Genomic DNA, 20,247 nt, shown 5'->3' with positions numbered 1-20,247 from the left:
TTTGCAGTATATATTAAAGTGAATTTTTTTCTTTTTTCTAGGACATACAGAGGAAGAGCCTATTTTAAACGGAAATTTTATAAGCAAGCAACTCAAGATCTCTCTGTGGCAATTCACTTAGATCCTAGTAACTGGCTAGCACTGTATTACAGAGCCTGCTTATTCAGAAAGAGCAGCCCTTTTAGAGCACTGCAGGACTACAGTGTTTCAGGTACGCCGCCTTCGACTGCACCTCCCTCGGAATTTGACCTGAAGTTCATAGAGTGGAATACTAACATGGGATGCTTAATATAATATGTATCTTTTTATGTAGTTATGTATTAAGATATATTTATGTAGTATATATATATCCACATATGTTTATACGCTACAATGGTTTAAGTGTTCCTAGTGTGCCCTTTTAGTGAATGGGAGTGTGTGTGTACTTACATGTATGTGTATAACTTTGGCAAAGGGAGAATATCATATCAAAGAAATCTCTTTCTATATATTGAGTTCTGAGGTTACTTCTGGAAATCCAGGTCTATTTCCTAGTCAGCTTGCTAAAACAGCAGTGAATTTTCCTGGTGAGCTGTGTCCTCCTCCATAGGCCTAGCTCATTGATTAGTCAAGTTCAGAGTTTTTAAACCCTTAAACTAAAAGTGAGCTTTGAGAATCGTTAGTAATAGGATGCCAAAAGCTAAAAGTAACCATTTCCACTTAACCCTAGATCAGTGTATTCTTGGTATATAAATATGCCCTGCACAGTTCTGTTCAGTAAACTGTCTCCAGCTAAATAAATCCGCCCGTTGTGATTGGATAATTACAGCCAGAGACCAGCACTGCTCCCGTGGGTGTAAAGTGCTATAATCCCATCATTCTAGATGAGACAGTATCAGTATTTAGTGATTAAGAGACAACCAGACTCTTACAAAGCTAATTACATAGCTCTTGAAGGAAGGCAATATAAGGTGATTGCCTTCTGAGGCCACCTGTCCCATGAATATTTGAATAAAATAACCCAGAGTCTGTCCTACGTGCTGAGAGAAGTCGGGTGCCCTCCCTTCTATTTCCAAGGATTTTGGAAGGGAAGACTAAGTTAAATTTTGTTTAACTCTCTTGTAATCTTTGCATCTAATTTCTGCTCTATGGTTAATCCTCCATTTTTACTTATCTGCACAATTCTTGTGGTTACTGTTAATGAACGTCTTAGGGTTCAGAGCATCTGGGTGGCTCAGTCAGTTAAGTGTCGAACTTTGGCTGAGGTCATGATTTCACAGTTTGTAAGTTCAAGCCCCACCTCGGACTCTGTGGATAGCTCAGAGCCTGGAGCCTTCTTCAGATTCTATGTCTACTTCTCTCTTTCCTTCCCTGCTCATGCTCTCTTACTCTCAAAAATAAAATAAACATTAAGAAAATGAATATCTTAGGATTCAAAGGATAAAGTTAGCAGAAATGATTTAAATTTGAAGGTCAGGCACCCCCTTTTTCTTGACTTTTTTTTCTCTCTGTCAGCTCTGTCCATCTGCCATATGACCAAACTCCTTTCTTGGTCATGTCTAAAAGCCCTTTTCTTCTATTTCCCTCTTCTCCAAGTTTTGGATTCCTCAATCCCTCTTTTCTAGGCTATCACAATAATATGAAGTACTTGTTACGTAATTATTCAAAGCAGACCAACTTGATTTTGGCTTTCATCCTTTTCTATAGGCTAGCCTAAGGAGTTTTCTCTTCCACAATCAAAAAGTACTTTTTCCAAGCTAATAATAATACCTAACATTTATTGTGCATTTTACTAATTGCCAAACACTATTCTAAATGCTTATATGGAGTGTTTCAATTAATATTTAGAATAATGCTATGAGGTAGAAATTATTTTCGTCCCTGATAAGAAAACGGAGGCACAGAGAGGTTAAGTAATTCTAGTATATTTTTCCTTAGGAAAAATTTTTTAATTTTCCTAGAGCAATCGCCAACAGTGCAGCTGATTTTGTCTTTGCCAGCCAATTATACTGTGAACAGAGCAGAGTGCCTTCATGTGATTATTTATTTAACCTGTATCATCATTGCTTAAACTAAATATACTTTCCCAGACCTAGCACTGTGAATATTTTTGTCCCAGACTGTGAGCACTGTACACATTTTTGGCAAAACTTTCCCTTCTTAGCCAGAATGGGCCCGAGAAGCTTAGAAGCCATGGATCAGATATTGTGGAAAACCCATATAATTCACCAGCATGCTTTTGGGAAACTGAAGGGAAAATTAGTGAGAGGGGACACATGAGATGACCTCTAGAGTGGTTATAGATAAGAGATACACAGCTGGCGTACTGAGAGAAGATTCTTTTTTGCCCCACACTCCCCCTGGTTAGAACATACATAGTCAAGTTGCCTGCCTTAATTCCAAGTTCGGCTTATCTTGGAGTAGTCTCTCTGAGCTGCCCTTCCTGGTTCATGTGTAGCAGCCTGATCTCTGCCATCTGCCTGTCTGGAGTTGTACCAGAGCCTATGTTATGGCCAATAGCCATGTTTTCCTGATAATTAACAGCCTCTCAAGGGCAATGGTGCCCTTCTGACTGCAATCTGCTGAAGTGAATCAGAGGTTAGATTCCATCTTTGCCATTGACTTGCATCATGACTGTGGTTAAGGTACCTAGCCCCTTTGCACCTTAATCTCTTCATCTGGGAAGTGAGTGGAGTATCCTAGATTACCATCAGGCTTTCTCCATTTCTAATGAACGTGTGAACCTTGATAGCCACATTGTTACTTATAAACAAATATATTTTTTATGTGAATACTATTCCTTACTCACCAAATAAATACACTCATCATAGATATGTTTTATAAAGTGTTAAGATGTAAGAGTAAGTAAGCAATGGGAAGGGTAAAGGCTAAAATACAACTCAGATATTTTTGTCCAGAACCTGAATAAGATATATGTTGTTATTTTTAAGCTCTCATAAATGATGGCTATGAGAATCTTGGTTGTTTCCTACATCGGGGCATACTCTATGCAGATCTAAAGCTTTGGTTGCTGGCAATCTGTGACTTTGAAACTGTTATTTCTTTAGAAAGGTATGTTTTCCTTTTCATTCTTACTGATTTCACTTTTGTATAAAGTTAAGGAAAAAAAAATGAAAGAAAAAGCCCTTTCCCCTCATCATTAATAACCTTGTAAAATGAGACAATTATAAAATCATCCTAAAATTAGAATACTACTTCTAAGATAAGACCTGTTCCCAGCATCTGTTTACCTCAGATACTTTTGCAAATTTTGGATATTGAATACATTTGAGATGAGTCCAATTCACAGATAACAACATAAAGTTATTAACAGCAGTGTGGGGATACCCAGATTTGAGCTTCTTGAAGTTAACTTCATGAAAAACTGTCATCAAGTTTTAAAATAATGAGAAAATATTCTGCTTGATATATTGCTATGCACAACATATGACTCAATAGGAGGAAACAACTTAGAACTTCTGACCTCATTTTGCATAGTAAAGCAAAAGAAAAAACCAGTACCATTAGAACATAGGTTCAGGAAGAAACAAAGACTGAAAGTTGCACACACCAATCAAATCTAAGCTCTTAAACACAGAATTAATTAATTTTCATTCTTTTCAAAGAAGCATTCATTAAAATGAAAGGCATAAAAAAAAAAAAGTTAAAAAAACATGCCAATTCCATGCCAACCAGCAGAATGTTTACTTTTATCTAAGGTAAACTTTAACCTGACTTAGGAAGTCAGAGAGAATGGCACCATAATGGCCAAAGTAATTCTCTTTAGGATATTTTTGAGCCAGAAGGAAAAGAGTTTCAGTTGCAAAAAGACCAAAAAATGACCAGTAAGAACTTTGATGTCTTTTAGGCAAAGGGTCTGGGCTTCTAACAAAGTTGGGCTATAGGATATGTAGTTTCCTCATTTTGAAATAGAGGCATCGAACAAAGTAATTTCTAAGATCAATTCTGTATTGAAAACGTTTTGATTCTAAGAGAGAAAAACATACTTTTATTTGATATAGAAAAGAAGCTGTGTTAATACATAGGTGGAAAGGAATTTTAACCCCAGGCTCTGAGAATATTACTGTTTCTCTGTTACTTAAGGCGAATACAACATATCCTGAGGGGAAAACTTTTAAATTGAGAAAAACTAAGCTTGTAATTCAAGATAAATCAAGATTAAGTCAAGGAAGAGTAAAGATGCAATGGGGAGTTCAGGAATTCTGTTCCTACCATAGACTCTCTAAATGTTGGTTCTCAACTAAGGATTTTATAAAGGTGTTTATAATTTTTAAGAGAGTAGCTAACTGATTTACTTTGTTTTAGTAAAACATTTTAAAAAATACCCTGATATAATGCTGTATATATTTTCACTAGGTTCATTCAAAATTGGAAAACATTTGGAATAATTAAACTAACAAGATTTTGCTTTCTCATTTTTTTTAGAACTGTTATTTTGGCTTACATAAATATTGGCCTCATATATATGCTATACTTGGATAACTACGTTGAAGCCATTTGGCATTTTTCCGAGGCTATTAGACTTGATCCTTTATATATTCAAAGCTATATGTGTAGAGCAGAAACCTATTATAAGGTATTTAAGTTTTGAAAACCTTGACTTTTTTTAAAAAAAGCTTTAATTTTCTGGATATCTATTGTTCAATATAATTTTAATATATTAGTATTTTTGTTTTCAGTTCATTACAGAAGCTAATGCATTTTTAAGCAATAAATATAAAGTAGATATAGTTAATTATAATTACCTATGTATAAAGTCATTACTTATGAGGCATGAATTTTGTCTTTCATTTTAAAAAATAATGTTTTTCTTATTATAAAAACAACATATATTTATATCATGTAATATATATGTGCAAATAACAATGAATTAAAAACCATCCATAGTTTTATTCTCTAGAGACAACTACTATTAACATTTTATAGTCGTTTTGAGTTTGTGTGTGTGTGTGTGTGTGTGTGTGTGCGTGTGTGTGTGTGAGAGAGAGAGAGAGAGAGAGGTGGGTTTGTAAAATGGGATCGAGATCCTACTCATTCATGCTTACCTTTAGATTTTGTTTAAATTTTATAAGTTATTTAAATTTAAAACTGTGATATATCTTTAGTGTCACAAAGTCAAAAATGCAATAAATAGCAAAAGTTCCCCCTGGTTCCAACCAAATTTGACTTTTCAGAGATAAACATTGTTAACTATTGTTTCTACCTTTCAAAATAGATCTCCCTGTCTACCACTCCACCACTAATCATCCAAGTGTCCAAGACACTGTCATTCTTCACCAGGATTGCTGCAGGGACCTCTTCGTCTTCTTGCTTCTGTTCTGTACTCTTTTTTGAAGGATTTTCAACACAGCAGCCATAGTGATCCTGTTAAAACATAAGTCACATTATTTCATTTTGCTCAGAACCCTTTAATAGCTTCCCTTGCACTCAGAATAAAAGCCAAATCTTGCAAAAGCCAAAGGCCTATAAGGACCACAGGAACTAGCTCCTTATTACCTTTCCGCCCTCATTTTCTATGAGTTCTCTGGTCACACTGGTTTCAGCCACGATAGTCTGGTTTGTGATGTGGGTAAACATGTACACACACACACACACACATACCAAATGCTTCCCCCCCTTCCCCAAACACTTAAAATAACTGTGTTAAAATAACAAAGGTTTATTTCTTGCTGCTCGCGCTTGTCTACTGGGAGTTAGCTAGAGCCTCTGTTCTCCATTGTTCTCCATTCTCACATCTCCTATGTGACTAGAGTCCCACTCAACACCCTCCCTTTCCTGATAGTGGAGGTAGAAGACCCAAGGGAGGCTTAGTAAAAAGTTTTTTAAAAGTTTTGAAAAAACTTCTTTGTATCCCATTTGCTTTGATGATTCTTAAAAACAACAAACAAAACCAAAAGAACTCATGTATATTAGAAGATGTTCTTGCAGATTTTCTGTATTGAAGGGTGGGAGGGAAGCATCAGTAGGGAAACAATCAGTATTATTATAAGAAAAGTTTCTGTTTATCACTCAACAGTTGCATAAATTGAAAAAGGCAGTAAGAGAGTTATCTCGTGCTATCCACCTTCAGCCAGATGGAATCCGATTATATATAATAAGGTATGAACATAGAAATGGAGTTCTTCTAGGCATAACTTAGTGCATTAGCTAGCTGTTGGGATCTTTACTTCCCTCTTCATCTGTCCATCCTCCTCCATTTATGTTTAATTTCCCAGCAATGTCCATCTTCCAACTAGCAAGTCAGATATAGCTATTGTACTTGTTAAATTTTAAGATTATTTGTTATTATAAGATAACCAGATCTTACCCTTTGCTCTATCCTTGGATCAAAACACAACTGTTTAAACTACCCCAGGATCCAGTAATTCTACTACTAGGTATTTATCTAAAGAATACAAAAACACTAATTTGAAGGCATATATGCACCTCTATGACTTTTGTACCCTTATTTACTATAGCCAAACTATGGAAGTAGCCCCAGTGTCCGTTGATAGGTGAATGGGTAAAGAAGATACACAGTGGAATATTATTAAGCCATAAAAGAATGTAATCTTGTCAGTTGCAATATCATGGATGGTTCTAGAGGATATAATGCAAAGCAAAATAAACCAGCCAGTCAGAATATGATTTCAAGCATATGTGGAATTTAAGACCCAAAACAAACAAAGGGGGAAAAGGAGACAAATGAAAAAACATACTCTTAACTATAGAGAAGAGAGAGTAACCAGAGGGGAGGTGGGAGGATGAGAGAAATAAGCGAAGGGGATTAAAGAGCACACTTATCTTGATGAGCACTGAGTAGTATATGGAAGTGTTGAATCACTATATTGTACACCTGAAACTAATATGACACTGTATGTTAACTCTACTGGAATAAGATAAAAAAGGCCAGGGTGCCTTGGTGGCTGTTGGTTAAGTGCCCAACTCTTGATTTTGGCTCAGTTCATGATCTCATGGATCATGAGATTGAGCCCTGTGTTGGGCTCTGTGCTGACACCACAGAGTCGGCTTGGGATTCTCTCTCTCTTCCTCTCTCTGTCCGCCCCCCACACATATGCATGCTCTCTCTTTCTCTCTCTCAAAATAAATAAACATTAAAAAAAACCCCACACAATAGTTTAGTATTTAAATTCTTTGAGGCCTCTCTAGATTATGGATTGTATAATTAACAAATATCTCATGAAAGTAAGGTAACATTTTGAATAGTTTGATAGTGTTCAAAGGTACCAAATATAAACCTTAGTTAATTCAGTGGGAAAAAAAGACACACTGAATTGTATTTCAAATGCAGTAGAACTTGTTATAATAGGACCCATTGCAAGTTATGAGTTATCATTACCAAAAATGTATTATAATCATTAACATGGGAAATGGACCTATAAACATAGGAAAATAGACTGGAACAATGCTTTCTGATAAGGATTTGCTTTAACTGTTGAACCACATTTTATCAATTTATGTAAATACCTCCTTTTATGTTCTTTGAACTGTATCTTTTAATAATTTCTTAGCAATGGAATATAACATTTTATTTATTTACTTTTGTTAAAGTATAGGTGGCATACAATATTAGCTTCAGGTATACAATAGTGCAAGTATACAGTGGTGATTCCTGATTTACATATTACAAAAAATCATCATAAGGCTAATTACCATGTATCGCCATAAAAGTTATTATAATATCATTAACTATATTCCCTATGCTATACTTTTTACCCTTGTGACTTACTGATTTTATAACTGGAAATTTGTGCTTCATAATCTCTTTCACCTATTTCAACCTTCCCTACCAACTCCCTTCCCTCTGGTGACCAGTTTGTTCTCTGTATTTATAAATCTGTATTTTTGTTTTGTTTGCGTGTTCTTTTTTTTTTGTTTGTTTTTTTAAATGTTTATTTATTTTTGAGGGAGAGAGACAGAGACAGAGAGACAGAGAGTAAGCTGGGGAGGGGCAGAGAGAGAGGGAGACACAGAATCCAAAGCTGGCTTCCAGCTCTGAGCGTTCAGCACACAGAAAGAGATATCATGACTTGACTTGAAGTTGGACGTTTAGTTGACTAAGCTACCCAGGTGCCCCTCATTTTGTTTTTAAAGAGTCCACATGTAAGTGAAATCATGTAGTATTTTTTTCTCTGTATGACTTATTTCCCTTAGTATAATATATTTTTTTAGTTCTATCCATGTTGTCACAAATGGACATATTTTGTACCTTTTTATGGCTGAGTAATATTCCATTGCACACACATACCACATTTTAAAAAATTGAAATATAGTTGATACACAATGATACATTACTTTCATATGTGCAACATAATGATTCAATAACTTTATATACTATTCTGTGCTTACCACAATTGTAGCTACCATATGTCACCTGTAATACCATTGACTATATATTCTATGTTGTCTGTTTCATCTCCATGATTTATTCATTTCATAACTGGAAACCTGTGCCTCCCATTTTTCTGCACCCATTTGGCCCGTCCTCCTACCTCCTCCCCTCTGGTAACTACCAGTTTGTTCTCTGTATTTATGGGTCTGTTTCTACTTTTGCTGTTTGTTTGCTTTTTGGATCCCACATATAAGTGAAGTCTTATGGTAGTAATCTTTTCCAGCCTGACTTTTTTCACTTAGCATAATACCCTATAGGTCCATGTGTATTGTCCCAAGTGGCAGGATTTCATTTTAAATGGCTGAGTAATATTCCACTGTATATTTATACACCACATCTTCTTTACCTATTGATCTATTGATGGATACTTAGATTGCTTCCATATTTTGAGTATGTTATATAATGCTGCAATGAACATAGTTATGCATATACTGTTTTGAATTAGTGTTTTCATGTTCTTTGGATAAATACTGAAAAGTAGAATTGCTGAATCATATGGCGTTTCTATTTTTAATTTTCTGAGGAACTTCCATAAATGTTTTCCATAGTGGCTGTACCAATTTACCAATTCATCAGCAGTGCACAAGGGTTCCCTTTTCTCCACATCCTCATCAATATTTATTTTTTGTCTTTTTGATCATAGCCATTCTGACAGGTATAAGGTAATATCTCATTGTGGTTTTTATTTGAATATCCCTGATAATTAGTGATGTTGAGCAACCTTTCATGGACCCATTGGCCATCCACATATCTTCTTTGGAAAAATGTCTATTCAGGTCCGCTGCCCATTTTTAATCAGATCATTTAGGGTTTTTTGGTGTTGAGTTGTATGAGTTCCTTATAGGTTTTAGATATAACCCCCTTATCAGATGTAACTTTTGCAATTATCTTCTCCCATTTAGTAGGTTTATTTTTCATTTTGTTAATGGTTTCCTTTGCTATGCAAAAGCTTTTCAGTTCAATGTAGTCCCATTTGTTTAATTTTGCTATTGTTTCCTTGCTATTGCCTGAGGAGACAGACGCAAAAAAATATCATTTGCTAATACAAATGATAAAGAGTTTCTGGCTTATGTTTTCTTTTAGGCATTTATAGTTTCAAGTCTTACATTCGGTAAAGTCTTTAATCCATTTTGAGTTTATTTTTGTGTATGGTGTGAGAAAGTACCCCAATTTCATTCTTTTGCATGTAGCTGTTTAGTTTTCCTAGTACCACTTATTGAAGAGATGGTCTTTTCTCGATTGTATCTTGCCTCCTTTTTCATACATTGATTGACCATACAATTGTGGGTTTATTTCTGGGCTTTATATTCCTTTCCATTGATCCATGTGTCTGTTGTCTGTTTGTGTGCCAGTGCCATACTGTTTTGATGACTATAGCTTTTTAGTATAATTTGAAATCAAGGAGTATGATACTTCCAGTTTAGTTCTTTCTCAAGATTGATGTGGCTATTTGCAGTCTTTTGTGCTTTCATACAAATTTTAAGATTTTTGTTCTAGTTTTATGAGAAAAAGTCATTGGCATTTTGATATTGTACCTTTGGAGAGTATAGACATTTTAATAATATTAATGTTTCCATCTATAATCACTGAATATATTTCCATTTATTTGTGTCAACTTGTTTCTTTTATCAATGCCTTTTAAGTTTCAGAGTCCAAAGCTTTCATTTCGCCTCCTAGATTAAATTAATTCTTAGGAATTTGATTCTTTTTAAAGCAGTTGTAAATGAGATTAAAACATTTCTCTGACAGTTTATTATTAGTGTATAGGAACATAACAGATTTTTGTATATTAATTTTGTATCCTACAACTTTACTGAATTTATTTATTAGTTAACATAGTTTTTTTTTTTTAAGTCTTTCTGGTTTTCTATGTAGTTTTATGTCATCTGCAAATTGTAGGGGCTTTACATCTTTCTAATTTAAATGCATTTTATTTCTTTTTCTTGTCTGATTGCTGTGGCTAGGGCTTTTATGTTGAATGAAAGTGGCAAGAATGGGCATTCTTGTCTTATTTCTGATCTTAGAAGAAAGTTTTAGTTTTACAACACTGAGTATGGTGTTAGCTGTGGGTTAAGAGTATAACATTTAAAATATAGATAATTGGACAAAGATTTGAATATTTACCTTTCAGCGTCACTTTTCCTAAACTGTTTTCTCATCACATCTGCATACTAATTGGTCTATTTAGACTACATAAAATGTTTATAATTTTTACATTGTTTTCATTATTCATGTATAAGTAGGAATAAAGGTATAATTGTAAAACTTTAAGTAGCTGATTTTAAGAAAACTTTTTAGAAAAATGATTTTTAACTGCTTAGAATTAAAAAGTACTATTTCTTTTAGAGGACAATATCTTCTTATGATGAAATGTTATGATCTTGCCAAGTTTACTATTTATCAAGTGGCAGAAATGAATAAAGGTAAATATAATTAATATAAAATTATAATTGTCTTAATTTTTAAAATACATATCTCCTACAATGTTTATGCTGTTTGTAATAGGTAAGCATGGATAACATGGAAGGCATACTTCATCAGAGATAGATTTTATAAATTTAAGTCTTCAGTTTCACATGTATGAAATCAACTAGTAAAAGTTTCATGACGAAATGACTTTTCTGAGAGATTATAGGAGATGCCAGGATTTATACTTTTATTTTTTTGTTTTTGTTGTTGTTTGTATTTGAAATGTCTTATTGTTTGTTGGTAGTAAATAGATTTTAGTATTGCATTGATTTATTCATATTACAAAGATAAAGTATTAAATTATTTTACTTCCTGAAAATAATTGTATTCTAAATCCTAGTTACTTGGCCAGGGTATTGATAAACTTTATTTTCCTTTTAGGTCTTATTGAGTTGAGTCCTGTACAGCAAGCACTCATTTATTCATTTTGTGAAAACCATGACAAGGCCATTCAGGTCTCGGAGGGGATCACTCTGAGCAGGCCTGAGATTGCCATGTATACTCTATTAGCAAAAGCCCAAATGAAAGCCAAGAGAAACAAGGTGAAAAGTCTTGTGTGATGTTTACTAAACCTATGAATAGAATTTTTATATTGTGCTTAGCGTGATAGCATACATAGTTTTTTTACAAAACTAGATTACAACATTCATTCATTGGTTCTTGGGTTAATTAACATCTAGGTTATTTCTTTTTATTTATTTTTCCTCTTTAAGACTAGGGCTGTGGAGTAGTGTGAAGTACTTTTCCAGGATATATTCCTATGAATGGGATTTCTTGGAGGTATAGAATGTGAATATTTAGCTTTCAAGAAAATGACACATTGTTACATACAGCTGTACCGATTTATGCTCCTCCCTGTCACGTATGGATGTCCCTGTTGATCTCTCTCCACTACTGTAATTGGTCGTCAGACTTTATTTTTGTCAATTTAGTATATAAAAACTGATGTCTCATTGTGATCTTAATTCACATTTCACTGAGCATCTTCTTGTATGTTTGTTAATCATTCATATTTCCTATTCTATCAATTTCCTGCACATATTTTTTGTTTGTCTTGTTCTTATTGATTTTAGGCATTAAAAATTAATCTTTGGTTGGTTGTCATGTATGCCATGTATCTCCTTGTAATTTATGGCTGGTTTTACAGAGGTTCTTAATTTTAATGTAGTAGAATATATCTTTTTTGTTTTATGTTGTAGCTTTAAAAAAATTCTTGTTTAAGAGCTTTTTCCCTCTCCCAAGGTCATACAGATATTCTGCCATATTTTCTTCTAAAAGTTTAGGTTTTTCTTTTTCTATTTAAGGCCTTACTCTAACTTAACTTGATTTCTTTGAGTGTGAGATAGTGGTAACACTTAAATTTTCCTTATAGGGATACTCAAATGTTCTACTATCATTTATTGGAATGTTCTCTTAACCCAAAGACTTGAAATGGTATGTCTATCATAAATTTTCATGCATGTGTGGATCTGATTTTGGCTCTCTCTTCTCTTCTTTTGATCAGTTTTTCCATCTTGGCCCAATACTGCAATGTCTTAATTATTTTAATTTTATTGTAATTCTTGATATTTGGTAGAGCTAGTCCCTACACCATATTCTTCTCTCAGAAATTACTGGATATTCTTGGGCCTTTATTCTTCTTTTTTATTTTATTTTATTTTTATTATTCATCTTTAAATTTACATCCAAGTTAGTTAGCATATAGTGCAATACTGATTTCAGGAGTAGAATCCAGTGATTCATCCCCTTCATATAACACACAGTGCTCATCCCAAGTGTCCTTAATGGCCCTTGTCCATTTAGCCCATCCCCCCACCCACACTCCTCCAGAAACCCTCAGTTTGTTCTCTTTATTTAAGAGTCTCTTGGGGCGCCTGAGGGGCTCAGTCAGTTAAGCATCTGACTTTGGCTCAGGTCATGATCTCATGGTTCGTCGGTTTGAGCCCCTTGTCTGTGCTGACAGCTAACTCAGAACCTGGAGCCTACTTCAGATTCTGTATCTCCCTCTCTCTGACCCTCCGCTGCTTACACTGTCTCTCTCTCTCTCAAAAATTTTAAAAAAAACATAAAAAATTAAAAAAAAAAGAGTCTCTTATGTTTTTGTCCCCTTCTCTATTTTTATATTATTTTTGCTTCCCTGCCCTTATGTTCATGTTTTGTATCTTAAATTCCACATGTGAATGAAGTCATATGATATTTGTCTTTCTCTGACTAATTTCGCTTAGTGTAATACACTCTTTTTCCATCCACATTGTTGCAAATGGCAAGATTTCATTCTATTTTATTGCCAAGTAATACTCCATTGTATATATACACCACATCTTCTTTATCCATTCACCTGTCGATATTTTGGCTATTGTAGATAACACTGCTATAAACCCTGGGGTGTATGTGTCTCTTCGAAATAGCACACCTGTATCCTTTTGATAAATATCTAGTAGTGTAATTGCTGGTTCAGAGGTTAGTTCTATTTTTAACTTTTTGAGGAATCTCTATATTGTTTTCCAGAGTGGCTGCACTAGTCTGCATTCCCACCAGCAGTGCAAAGGGGTGCCTCTTACTCTGCATCCTCACCAACATCTGTCATTTCCTGAGTGGTTAATGTTAGCCATTCTGACTGTTGTGAAGCAGCATCTCATTGTGGTTTTGATTTGTATTTCCTTGATGATAAGTGATGTTCAGTATTTTTCCATATGTCTATTAGCAATCTGGATGTCTTCTTTGGGAAAGTGTCTATTCATATCTTTTGCACATTTATTCAGTGGATTATTTGTTTTTTAGGTGTTGAGCTTGATAAGTTCTTTATGGAGTTCGGATACTAACCCTTTATCTTATATGTCGTTTGCAAATATCTTCTCTCATTCTGTTGGTTGCCTTTTAGTTTTGCTGATTGTTACTGTTGCCATGCACAAGCTTTTTATCTTGATGAGGTGTCAATAGTTCATTTTAGCTTTTATTTCTCTTGTCCATGGAGACATGTTGAGTAAGAAGTTGCGGTGGCTGAGGTCAAAAAGGTTTTTACCTGTTTTATTCTCTAGGATTTTGGTTGCTTCCTATCTTACATTTAGGTCTTTCATTCATTTTTAGTTTATATTTGTGTATGGTGTAAGAAAGTAGTCCAGGTTCATTCTTCTGCATGTGATTTGTCCGGTTTTCCCATCACCATTTGCTAAAGAGACTGTCTTCATTCTATTGGATATTCTTTCCTGCTTTGTCAAGGATGAGTTGGCCATACATTTGTGGATCCATTTCTGGGTTCTCTATTCTGTTCCATTGATCTATGTGTTTGTTTTGTGCCAGTACCATACTGTTTTGATGATTACAGCTTTGTAATATGGTTTGAAGTCCAGGATTGTGATGCCTCCAGCTCTGGTTTTCTTTCTCAGAATTGCTTTGGCTCTTTGGGGTCTTTTCTGGTTCCATAAAAATTTAGGATTGTTTTTCCTAGCTCTATCAAGAATGCTAGTGTTATTTTTTATGGGATTACATTGAATATGTAGATTGCTTTGTATAGTATTAACATTTTAAAAATATTTGTTCTTCCAATCCATGAACATTTTTCCTTTTTTTGTGTGTCGTCTTCAATTTCTTTCATAAGCTTTTTATAGTTTTTAGCAGATAGATTTTTCACCTCTTTTATTCCTAGGTATTTCATGGGTTTTGGTACAATTGTAAATGGGATCAATTTCTTGATTTATTTTTCTGCTGCTTCATTATTGGTGTATAGAAATGCAACTGAAATCTGAGCATTGATTTTATATCTTGTGACTTTGCTGAATTCATGGATCAGTTCTAGCAGCTTTTTGGTGGAATCTTCTTGGGTCTTTCATATAAAGTATCAGGTCTGTGAAAAGTGAAATTTGACTTTCTCCTTGCTGATTTGGATGCCTTTCATTTCTTTGTGTTGTCTGATTGCTGAGGCTAGGACTTTCAATACTATTTTGAATAACAGTGGTGAGAGTGGACATCCCTGTCATGTTCCTGACCTTAGAGGGAAAGCTATCAGTTTTCTCCATTGAGGATGATATTAGCAGTGGGTCTTTTGTATATGGCTTTTATGATCTTGAGGTATGACCTTTCTGTCTCTACTTTCTGAAGGTTTTTATCAAGAACGGATGCTGTATTTTGTCAAATGCTTTTATCAATGAGTTTCTTTATGTTTGTAATTAATTGATTTTTATATTAGGGTGCTTCACATTGGGAGCATAAATGTTTACAACTGTTAGATATTCTTGGTGGATAGACCCTTTAACTATTACATAATACCATTCTTCATTTCTTTTTATGGTCTTTATTTTAAAATCCAGATTGTCTGATATGAGTATGGCTACTCTCACTTTCTTTTGGTGACCTTTAACATGATTGATAGTTCTCCATCCCTTTAGCTTCAATCTGAAGGTATCTTTAGATCTAAAATGCTTGTAAACAGCATATAGATGGATCTTGTTTTCATATCCATTCTGATACCATCTGTCTTTTGATTGGAGTGTTTAGTGCATTGACATTTAGAGTGAGTACTGAAAGATATGAATTTACTGCCATTGTGTTGCCTGTAGAGTTGAGTTTCTGGTAGTGGTCTCTGTTCCTTTCTAGTCTTGGTTTGGTCTTTTTTGTTTAGTTTCATCTTAATTCCTCTCAGAGAGTCCCTCTTAAAATTTCTTGCAGGGCTGGTTTAGTGGTCATGAATTCCTTTAGTTTTGTCTCATAATCTTTTTATCTCTCCTTCTATTTTGAATGATAGCCTTGCTGGATAACGAATTCTTAGCTGCATATTTTTCTGATTCAGCATGTTGAATACATCCTGCCACTCCTTTCTGACCTGCCAAGATTCTGTGGCTAGGTCTGTTGTGAACTTGATCCATCTTCCCTTATAGGTTAAGGACTTATTTCCCCTTGCTGCTTTCATAATTCTTTCCTTGTATATGCGTTTTGTGATTTTACTGTGATATACCTTGTTAATGGTTGGTTTTTGTTGAATGTATTGGGAGTTCACTGTGCTTCTTGAATTTTGATGTCTGTGTTTTTCCCCAGGTTAGGAAAGTTTTCTGCTATGATTTACTTACATAAACCTCCTTTTTTTTTCTCTCTCTCTTCATCTTCTGGGACTCCTATGTTTTGGATGTTATTCCTTTTTAATAAGTCACTAAGTTCTCTGATTCTTGTATTGTGCGCTTTTGCCTTAGTTTCCCTCTTTTTTCCTGCTTCATTATTCTCCATAATTTTGTCTTCTGATTCACTGCTCTGCTTCATCCATCCTTGACACGTGGCGTTCATTTAAGATTGCATCTCAGTTAATAGCATTTTTAATTTTGTCCTGACTAGATTTCACCTCTTATTTCCACAGAAAGGGATTCTATGCTTTTTTCAACCATAGCTAATATTCTTATTATCATGATTCTAAATTCTAGGTCAGATATCTTGCTTATATCTGTGTTAATTAGGTCCCTGGCTGTCATTTCCTCCTGTTCTTTTTTAAAAAATTTTCAACATTTATTTATTTTTGAGAGAGAGAGAAACAGACCATGAGCAGGGTAGACAGAATCTGAAGTGGTCTCCAAGCTCTGAGCTGTCAGCACAGAGCCAGACGCAGAGCTGAAACACATGAACCTTGAGATTATGACCTGAGCCAAAGTCAGACACTTAACCAACTGAGCCACACAGTTGCCCCAACTTTCTGTTCTTTCTTTTGGGGCATTTTGTCATTTTGGAGGAAGAAGAAAATTAAAATTAAAAATTAAAATCAAAAATTGAAAAATAACACACAAAAAAGTCAAATAATGGAAACTAGATCTTAGGTGTGTTTTGGTTTGGTTGTTGAAAGAAGCTTGATAGAATAGAGAAAATAGAAAAAGAAGAGAAAAGAGAAAGAGAAAACACTTAAAATTAAAATAAATGTATACAATAAAATAGAATAAAATGAAATGAAAGTAAAATAGAATTAAAAACTTCATAAAAAATAAAAAAATAGTAAAAAGCATTAAAAGTTTAACAAAAATGGAAAATAAAAATAAAATTTTCTCTTTCTATATCCAAGAATAAGAAAAGGAAAACAAAAGAAAAACAAAAAGCAAAAAGCAAATAGGTGGACCAGCCAACAGAATCACATCCAAATGAAATTACATATAGTTTCTCCTAGAAGTCAAAGTATGAAGCACTTTATAGTCTGTACACTAAGCAGGTGGAAAGAACTTGTGGTGGTCCTCTAGGGCCTGAACTTGGTTGGTGCTATTGGACTGGGCTTGGTGTAATGCTCCATTCTCCACTAGGTGGCGCTGCTTAGCCTACTGGGGTGGATAGGTGAGGTGCACCTGTGCATGTATATGCATGCATAGGGGAGGTGAAAATGGCATCGTCCAGCTTCCCAGTCTCTAGCATCAGAACTCTGTGCTCTACCTGAGTGGGAATTAAGCTCCCTTCCTTTGTCTCTGGCTTCTGTCCACTCTTGCTTCTACACTCTCAGTGTCTAAGCCATCATCCTGCCAGGTGACACCTCCCTCTTGAATTATAGCTCATATAGGGCTGTGTTTCCAAATTCCTCACTTCTGAGAGCCCTGTGGTTAGGAACCCCTCCAGCCCTCTGTGGGAGGGTCTCACAGGGCAATGGCCAGCTGCTGGATTGACCCCCTCTACCCCCCATCCTAGGAATGTTCCTGCAATCTCACTGTTGCAGAGGTTCAGAGATTATGGCTAAGTGCCCGCTGTCCCCAGAAAAAGTTCATGCAATTGTACAGCTACAGAGGTTTAGAGATCATGGTAAATCATAACACAGCTGGTGCCAGGTTACACTGCACCCTGGCGTCTTTGTTTCAATTCCAGCAAATGTGGCTGTTTTCCAGGTTTTGCTGGGACCTTTGCCTGTGGGGAGGCCATAGAGCCTCTACTAAATGACCTCCTAGCAGAGGAACTGCTTCTCCCCGTGTGGTTTGCAGACCCCTTGGACCTCACTACCTGCTCCTGGGGATTCGCCTTTCCCATCAGAGCACCAGCAGATACAGAGCTGTGGAATTTCTGACTATGTTATCCACTGTTTATAGAGTCCTAATGGCTTTGAAACCTTCTCCTTTCTCCTTTCTCCTTTCTCCTTTTCTTGTTTAGTCCTTTGTGGGTGTTTCCACTCTGTCTCTCTCTCTCTGTCTCCAGCTGCTTCCAGGGGAGTGCTTTTCCTGCACTCTCCCTGCAAAAACAGCACGCTACCCTCCGCGAAGTCTCTCTCCCCAAGTTCACCTCTCTGTACCACATACCTGCTGAGTTCTATGACTCAGGTTATGCAAATTGTAGTGTTAATCCTCATCAATTTTCTAGGTATGCAAAATGGTTTGGTGCTGATCTCACTGCATTTCAAGCACAAGACAAACCAAGAACTTCCATGCTGCCCCACCATCTTTGTCCCTCCCCTATATTATTCTTTTATTCTCTATATACATTTTAAATTCAGCTTGTCAAGATCCATTGAATTGAATTGCATTCAATCTCTATTTTATATTTTAGGGTGAATTGACACCTTTATGATATTGAATTTGATTTTGGATTATTCTGACATTTACTTTTTTTTAATTTTAAAAATTTTCATTTATATTTGAAAGAGAGAGAGAGAGAGACAGAGACAGACAGACAGACAGTGTGCAAGTGGGAGAAGGGAAGAGAGAGACGGAGACAGAATCTGAAGTAGGCTCCGGGCTCTGAGCTGTCAGCACAGAGACCAATGCAGGGCTCAAACTCATGAGCCATGAGATCCTTACCTTAGCCAAAGTCAGATGCTTAACTGACTGAGCTACCCAGGTACCCCTCTTCTATTTTTTTAATCTCCTCTCCCCCACTTATTGCCCTATAGAAATCTGAGGTTACCTTTGGTTGCCTTCTTCTATCCAATCAATAGTGATATTCTCTTGATTCTTTCTAAATATCTCTAAGTTCTACTTCCTTTCTCCTTTTCTATGGTCATTATCTTAATCCAGAACATATTTTTATTTTGCTAGAATGATAGCAGCAGTGTTGCACTCTTCTGAGCTTTTATCCACACAGCAGCTGCAGTATTATTTTTAGAATGTAAATATGCCTTACTTGGGAGCCCCTCTAGACCTTCCCCAGGAATCTTTTCAGAGTAATGAAGAAGAGACAGGTAGGACATCAGCTAGCTATGAGAGGAAGCAGGAGGAAGTGATGAAGATGTGTTTACTTCAATATAAATGGGATGGAAGACTTTATGCACTCAAAGACACAGTGAAGGGGCAGTGATCCAGAAGAGGAAGGAAATAACTTGTGTTCAGGCAGAGCAGAAGGAGGAGGGGGCAAGGACACAGCTTGAGGAATTAGCTTTGAAAAGGAGGAGAAAAGAAACCATTCAAAGACAGGAGAGAAAAAAGATGGAAATGGAAGAAGATATAGATACATTTAAAAATAAAAAGGAGGGAAATGGAGAAAGAAGGTGATATGTTTTTTTCTACAGCAAGGTCCTGTGCTGAGAATGAGGATAGAAAGATGATGTTGAGGTTGTATGTGAAGCAGGTCCTAAGTGAGGGCATGTAGACCATTTAGCTCATCTGAGCTAAATCTCATTGTTTATTTAGTCACTTAATATAATTAAGAAAATGGTCTAAAGAGTCACAGATATTTGTGTTTCCATATAGGTATAAATATATCTATTAGCTAATTATAAAAAGTCATTTCTACCTGGAAAACTGATTTTTTTTCATTAACAAATTTCAACTATTTTGACTAGTTTAAATGGGTGATTTATTTTAAAGTTTATTTATTTATTTCAAGAGTGAGAGAGAGAGAGAGAGTAAGGGAGGGAGGGACACGCGTGCGCACACACACACACACACACACCGAATTCACGCTGACAGTGCAGAGCCTGATGTGGGGCTCAAACCCACAATATATGAGATCATGACCTGAACCAAAATCAAGAGTCAGACACTTAACTGACTGAGCTGCCCAGGTGTCCCTAAGTGGGTGATTTTTTAATGTTAGTTTATTTTCTGGTGCCAGTGGATTCCCATTAAGAGCACCGTAAGAAAAAATAAAGTTTGATTAGACCTACATCAGATATTATTGTTGGAAATCATTTACTATCTAATAGCTGTCCAGTATTTCTTTCAGGACGATCACTAAAAAACTGGTCATAAACTAGTCTGCAAATTTAAGCTAATTTTACACTACAAGCAAATAAACTTAACAATTCAGAAATTATAGTTGCAGAAGTACATGTCTATAAGTCTGCTTAAGTAGCAGACGGTAGGAGAGACATCTTGGTGGGATTTCCTGCCTGAGTCCTCAACTGGTGGTGCACTGTCAAGGCCGGTGCCCTTCTAGGCCTGTGGGCTTAGGGTTCCTTTTAATGTTTAAGGCTGTCATGTTAAATAAATGTTAGAAAGAAACATTCC

The 20,247-nt window shown here is 35.5% G+C and overlaps 1 protein-coding gene across 1 annotated transcript in view; it reads left to right on the top strand.

The window, feature by feature from the left end:
• The first annotated feature begins 4,520 nt into the window (after positions 1–4,520).
• LOC115302217 (tetratricopeptide repeat protein 6-like) overlaps positions 4,521–20,247 on the top strand; it is a 46,414-nt gene continuing 30,687 nt past the window's right edge. Inside the window, exons 1-3 of the mRNA XM_029952192.1 lie at positions 4,521–4,576; positions 10,739–10,815; positions 11,243–11,403. Of these exons, the coding sequence (XP_029808052.1) occupies positions 10,755–10,815; positions 11,243–11,403 (222 nt within the window). The 5' untranslated portion in view covers positions 4,521–4,576; positions 10,739–10,754. The remainder of the gene's footprint in view (positions 4,577–10,738; positions 10,816–11,242; positions 11,404–20,247) is intronic.

This window comes from Suricata suricatta, chromosome 9 (assembly GCF_006229205.1).
Source record: "Suricata suricatta isolate VVHF042 chromosome 9, meerkat_22Aug2017_6uvM2_HiC, whole genome shotgun sequence".
In the NCBI taxonomy this organism is placed as follows: Eukaryota; Metazoa; Chordata; class Mammalia; order Carnivora; family Herpestidae; genus Suricata; species Suricata suricatta.
Note: the sequence above shows the minus strand (reverse complement) of the source record. Positions and strands in the feature narration are given on the sequence as shown.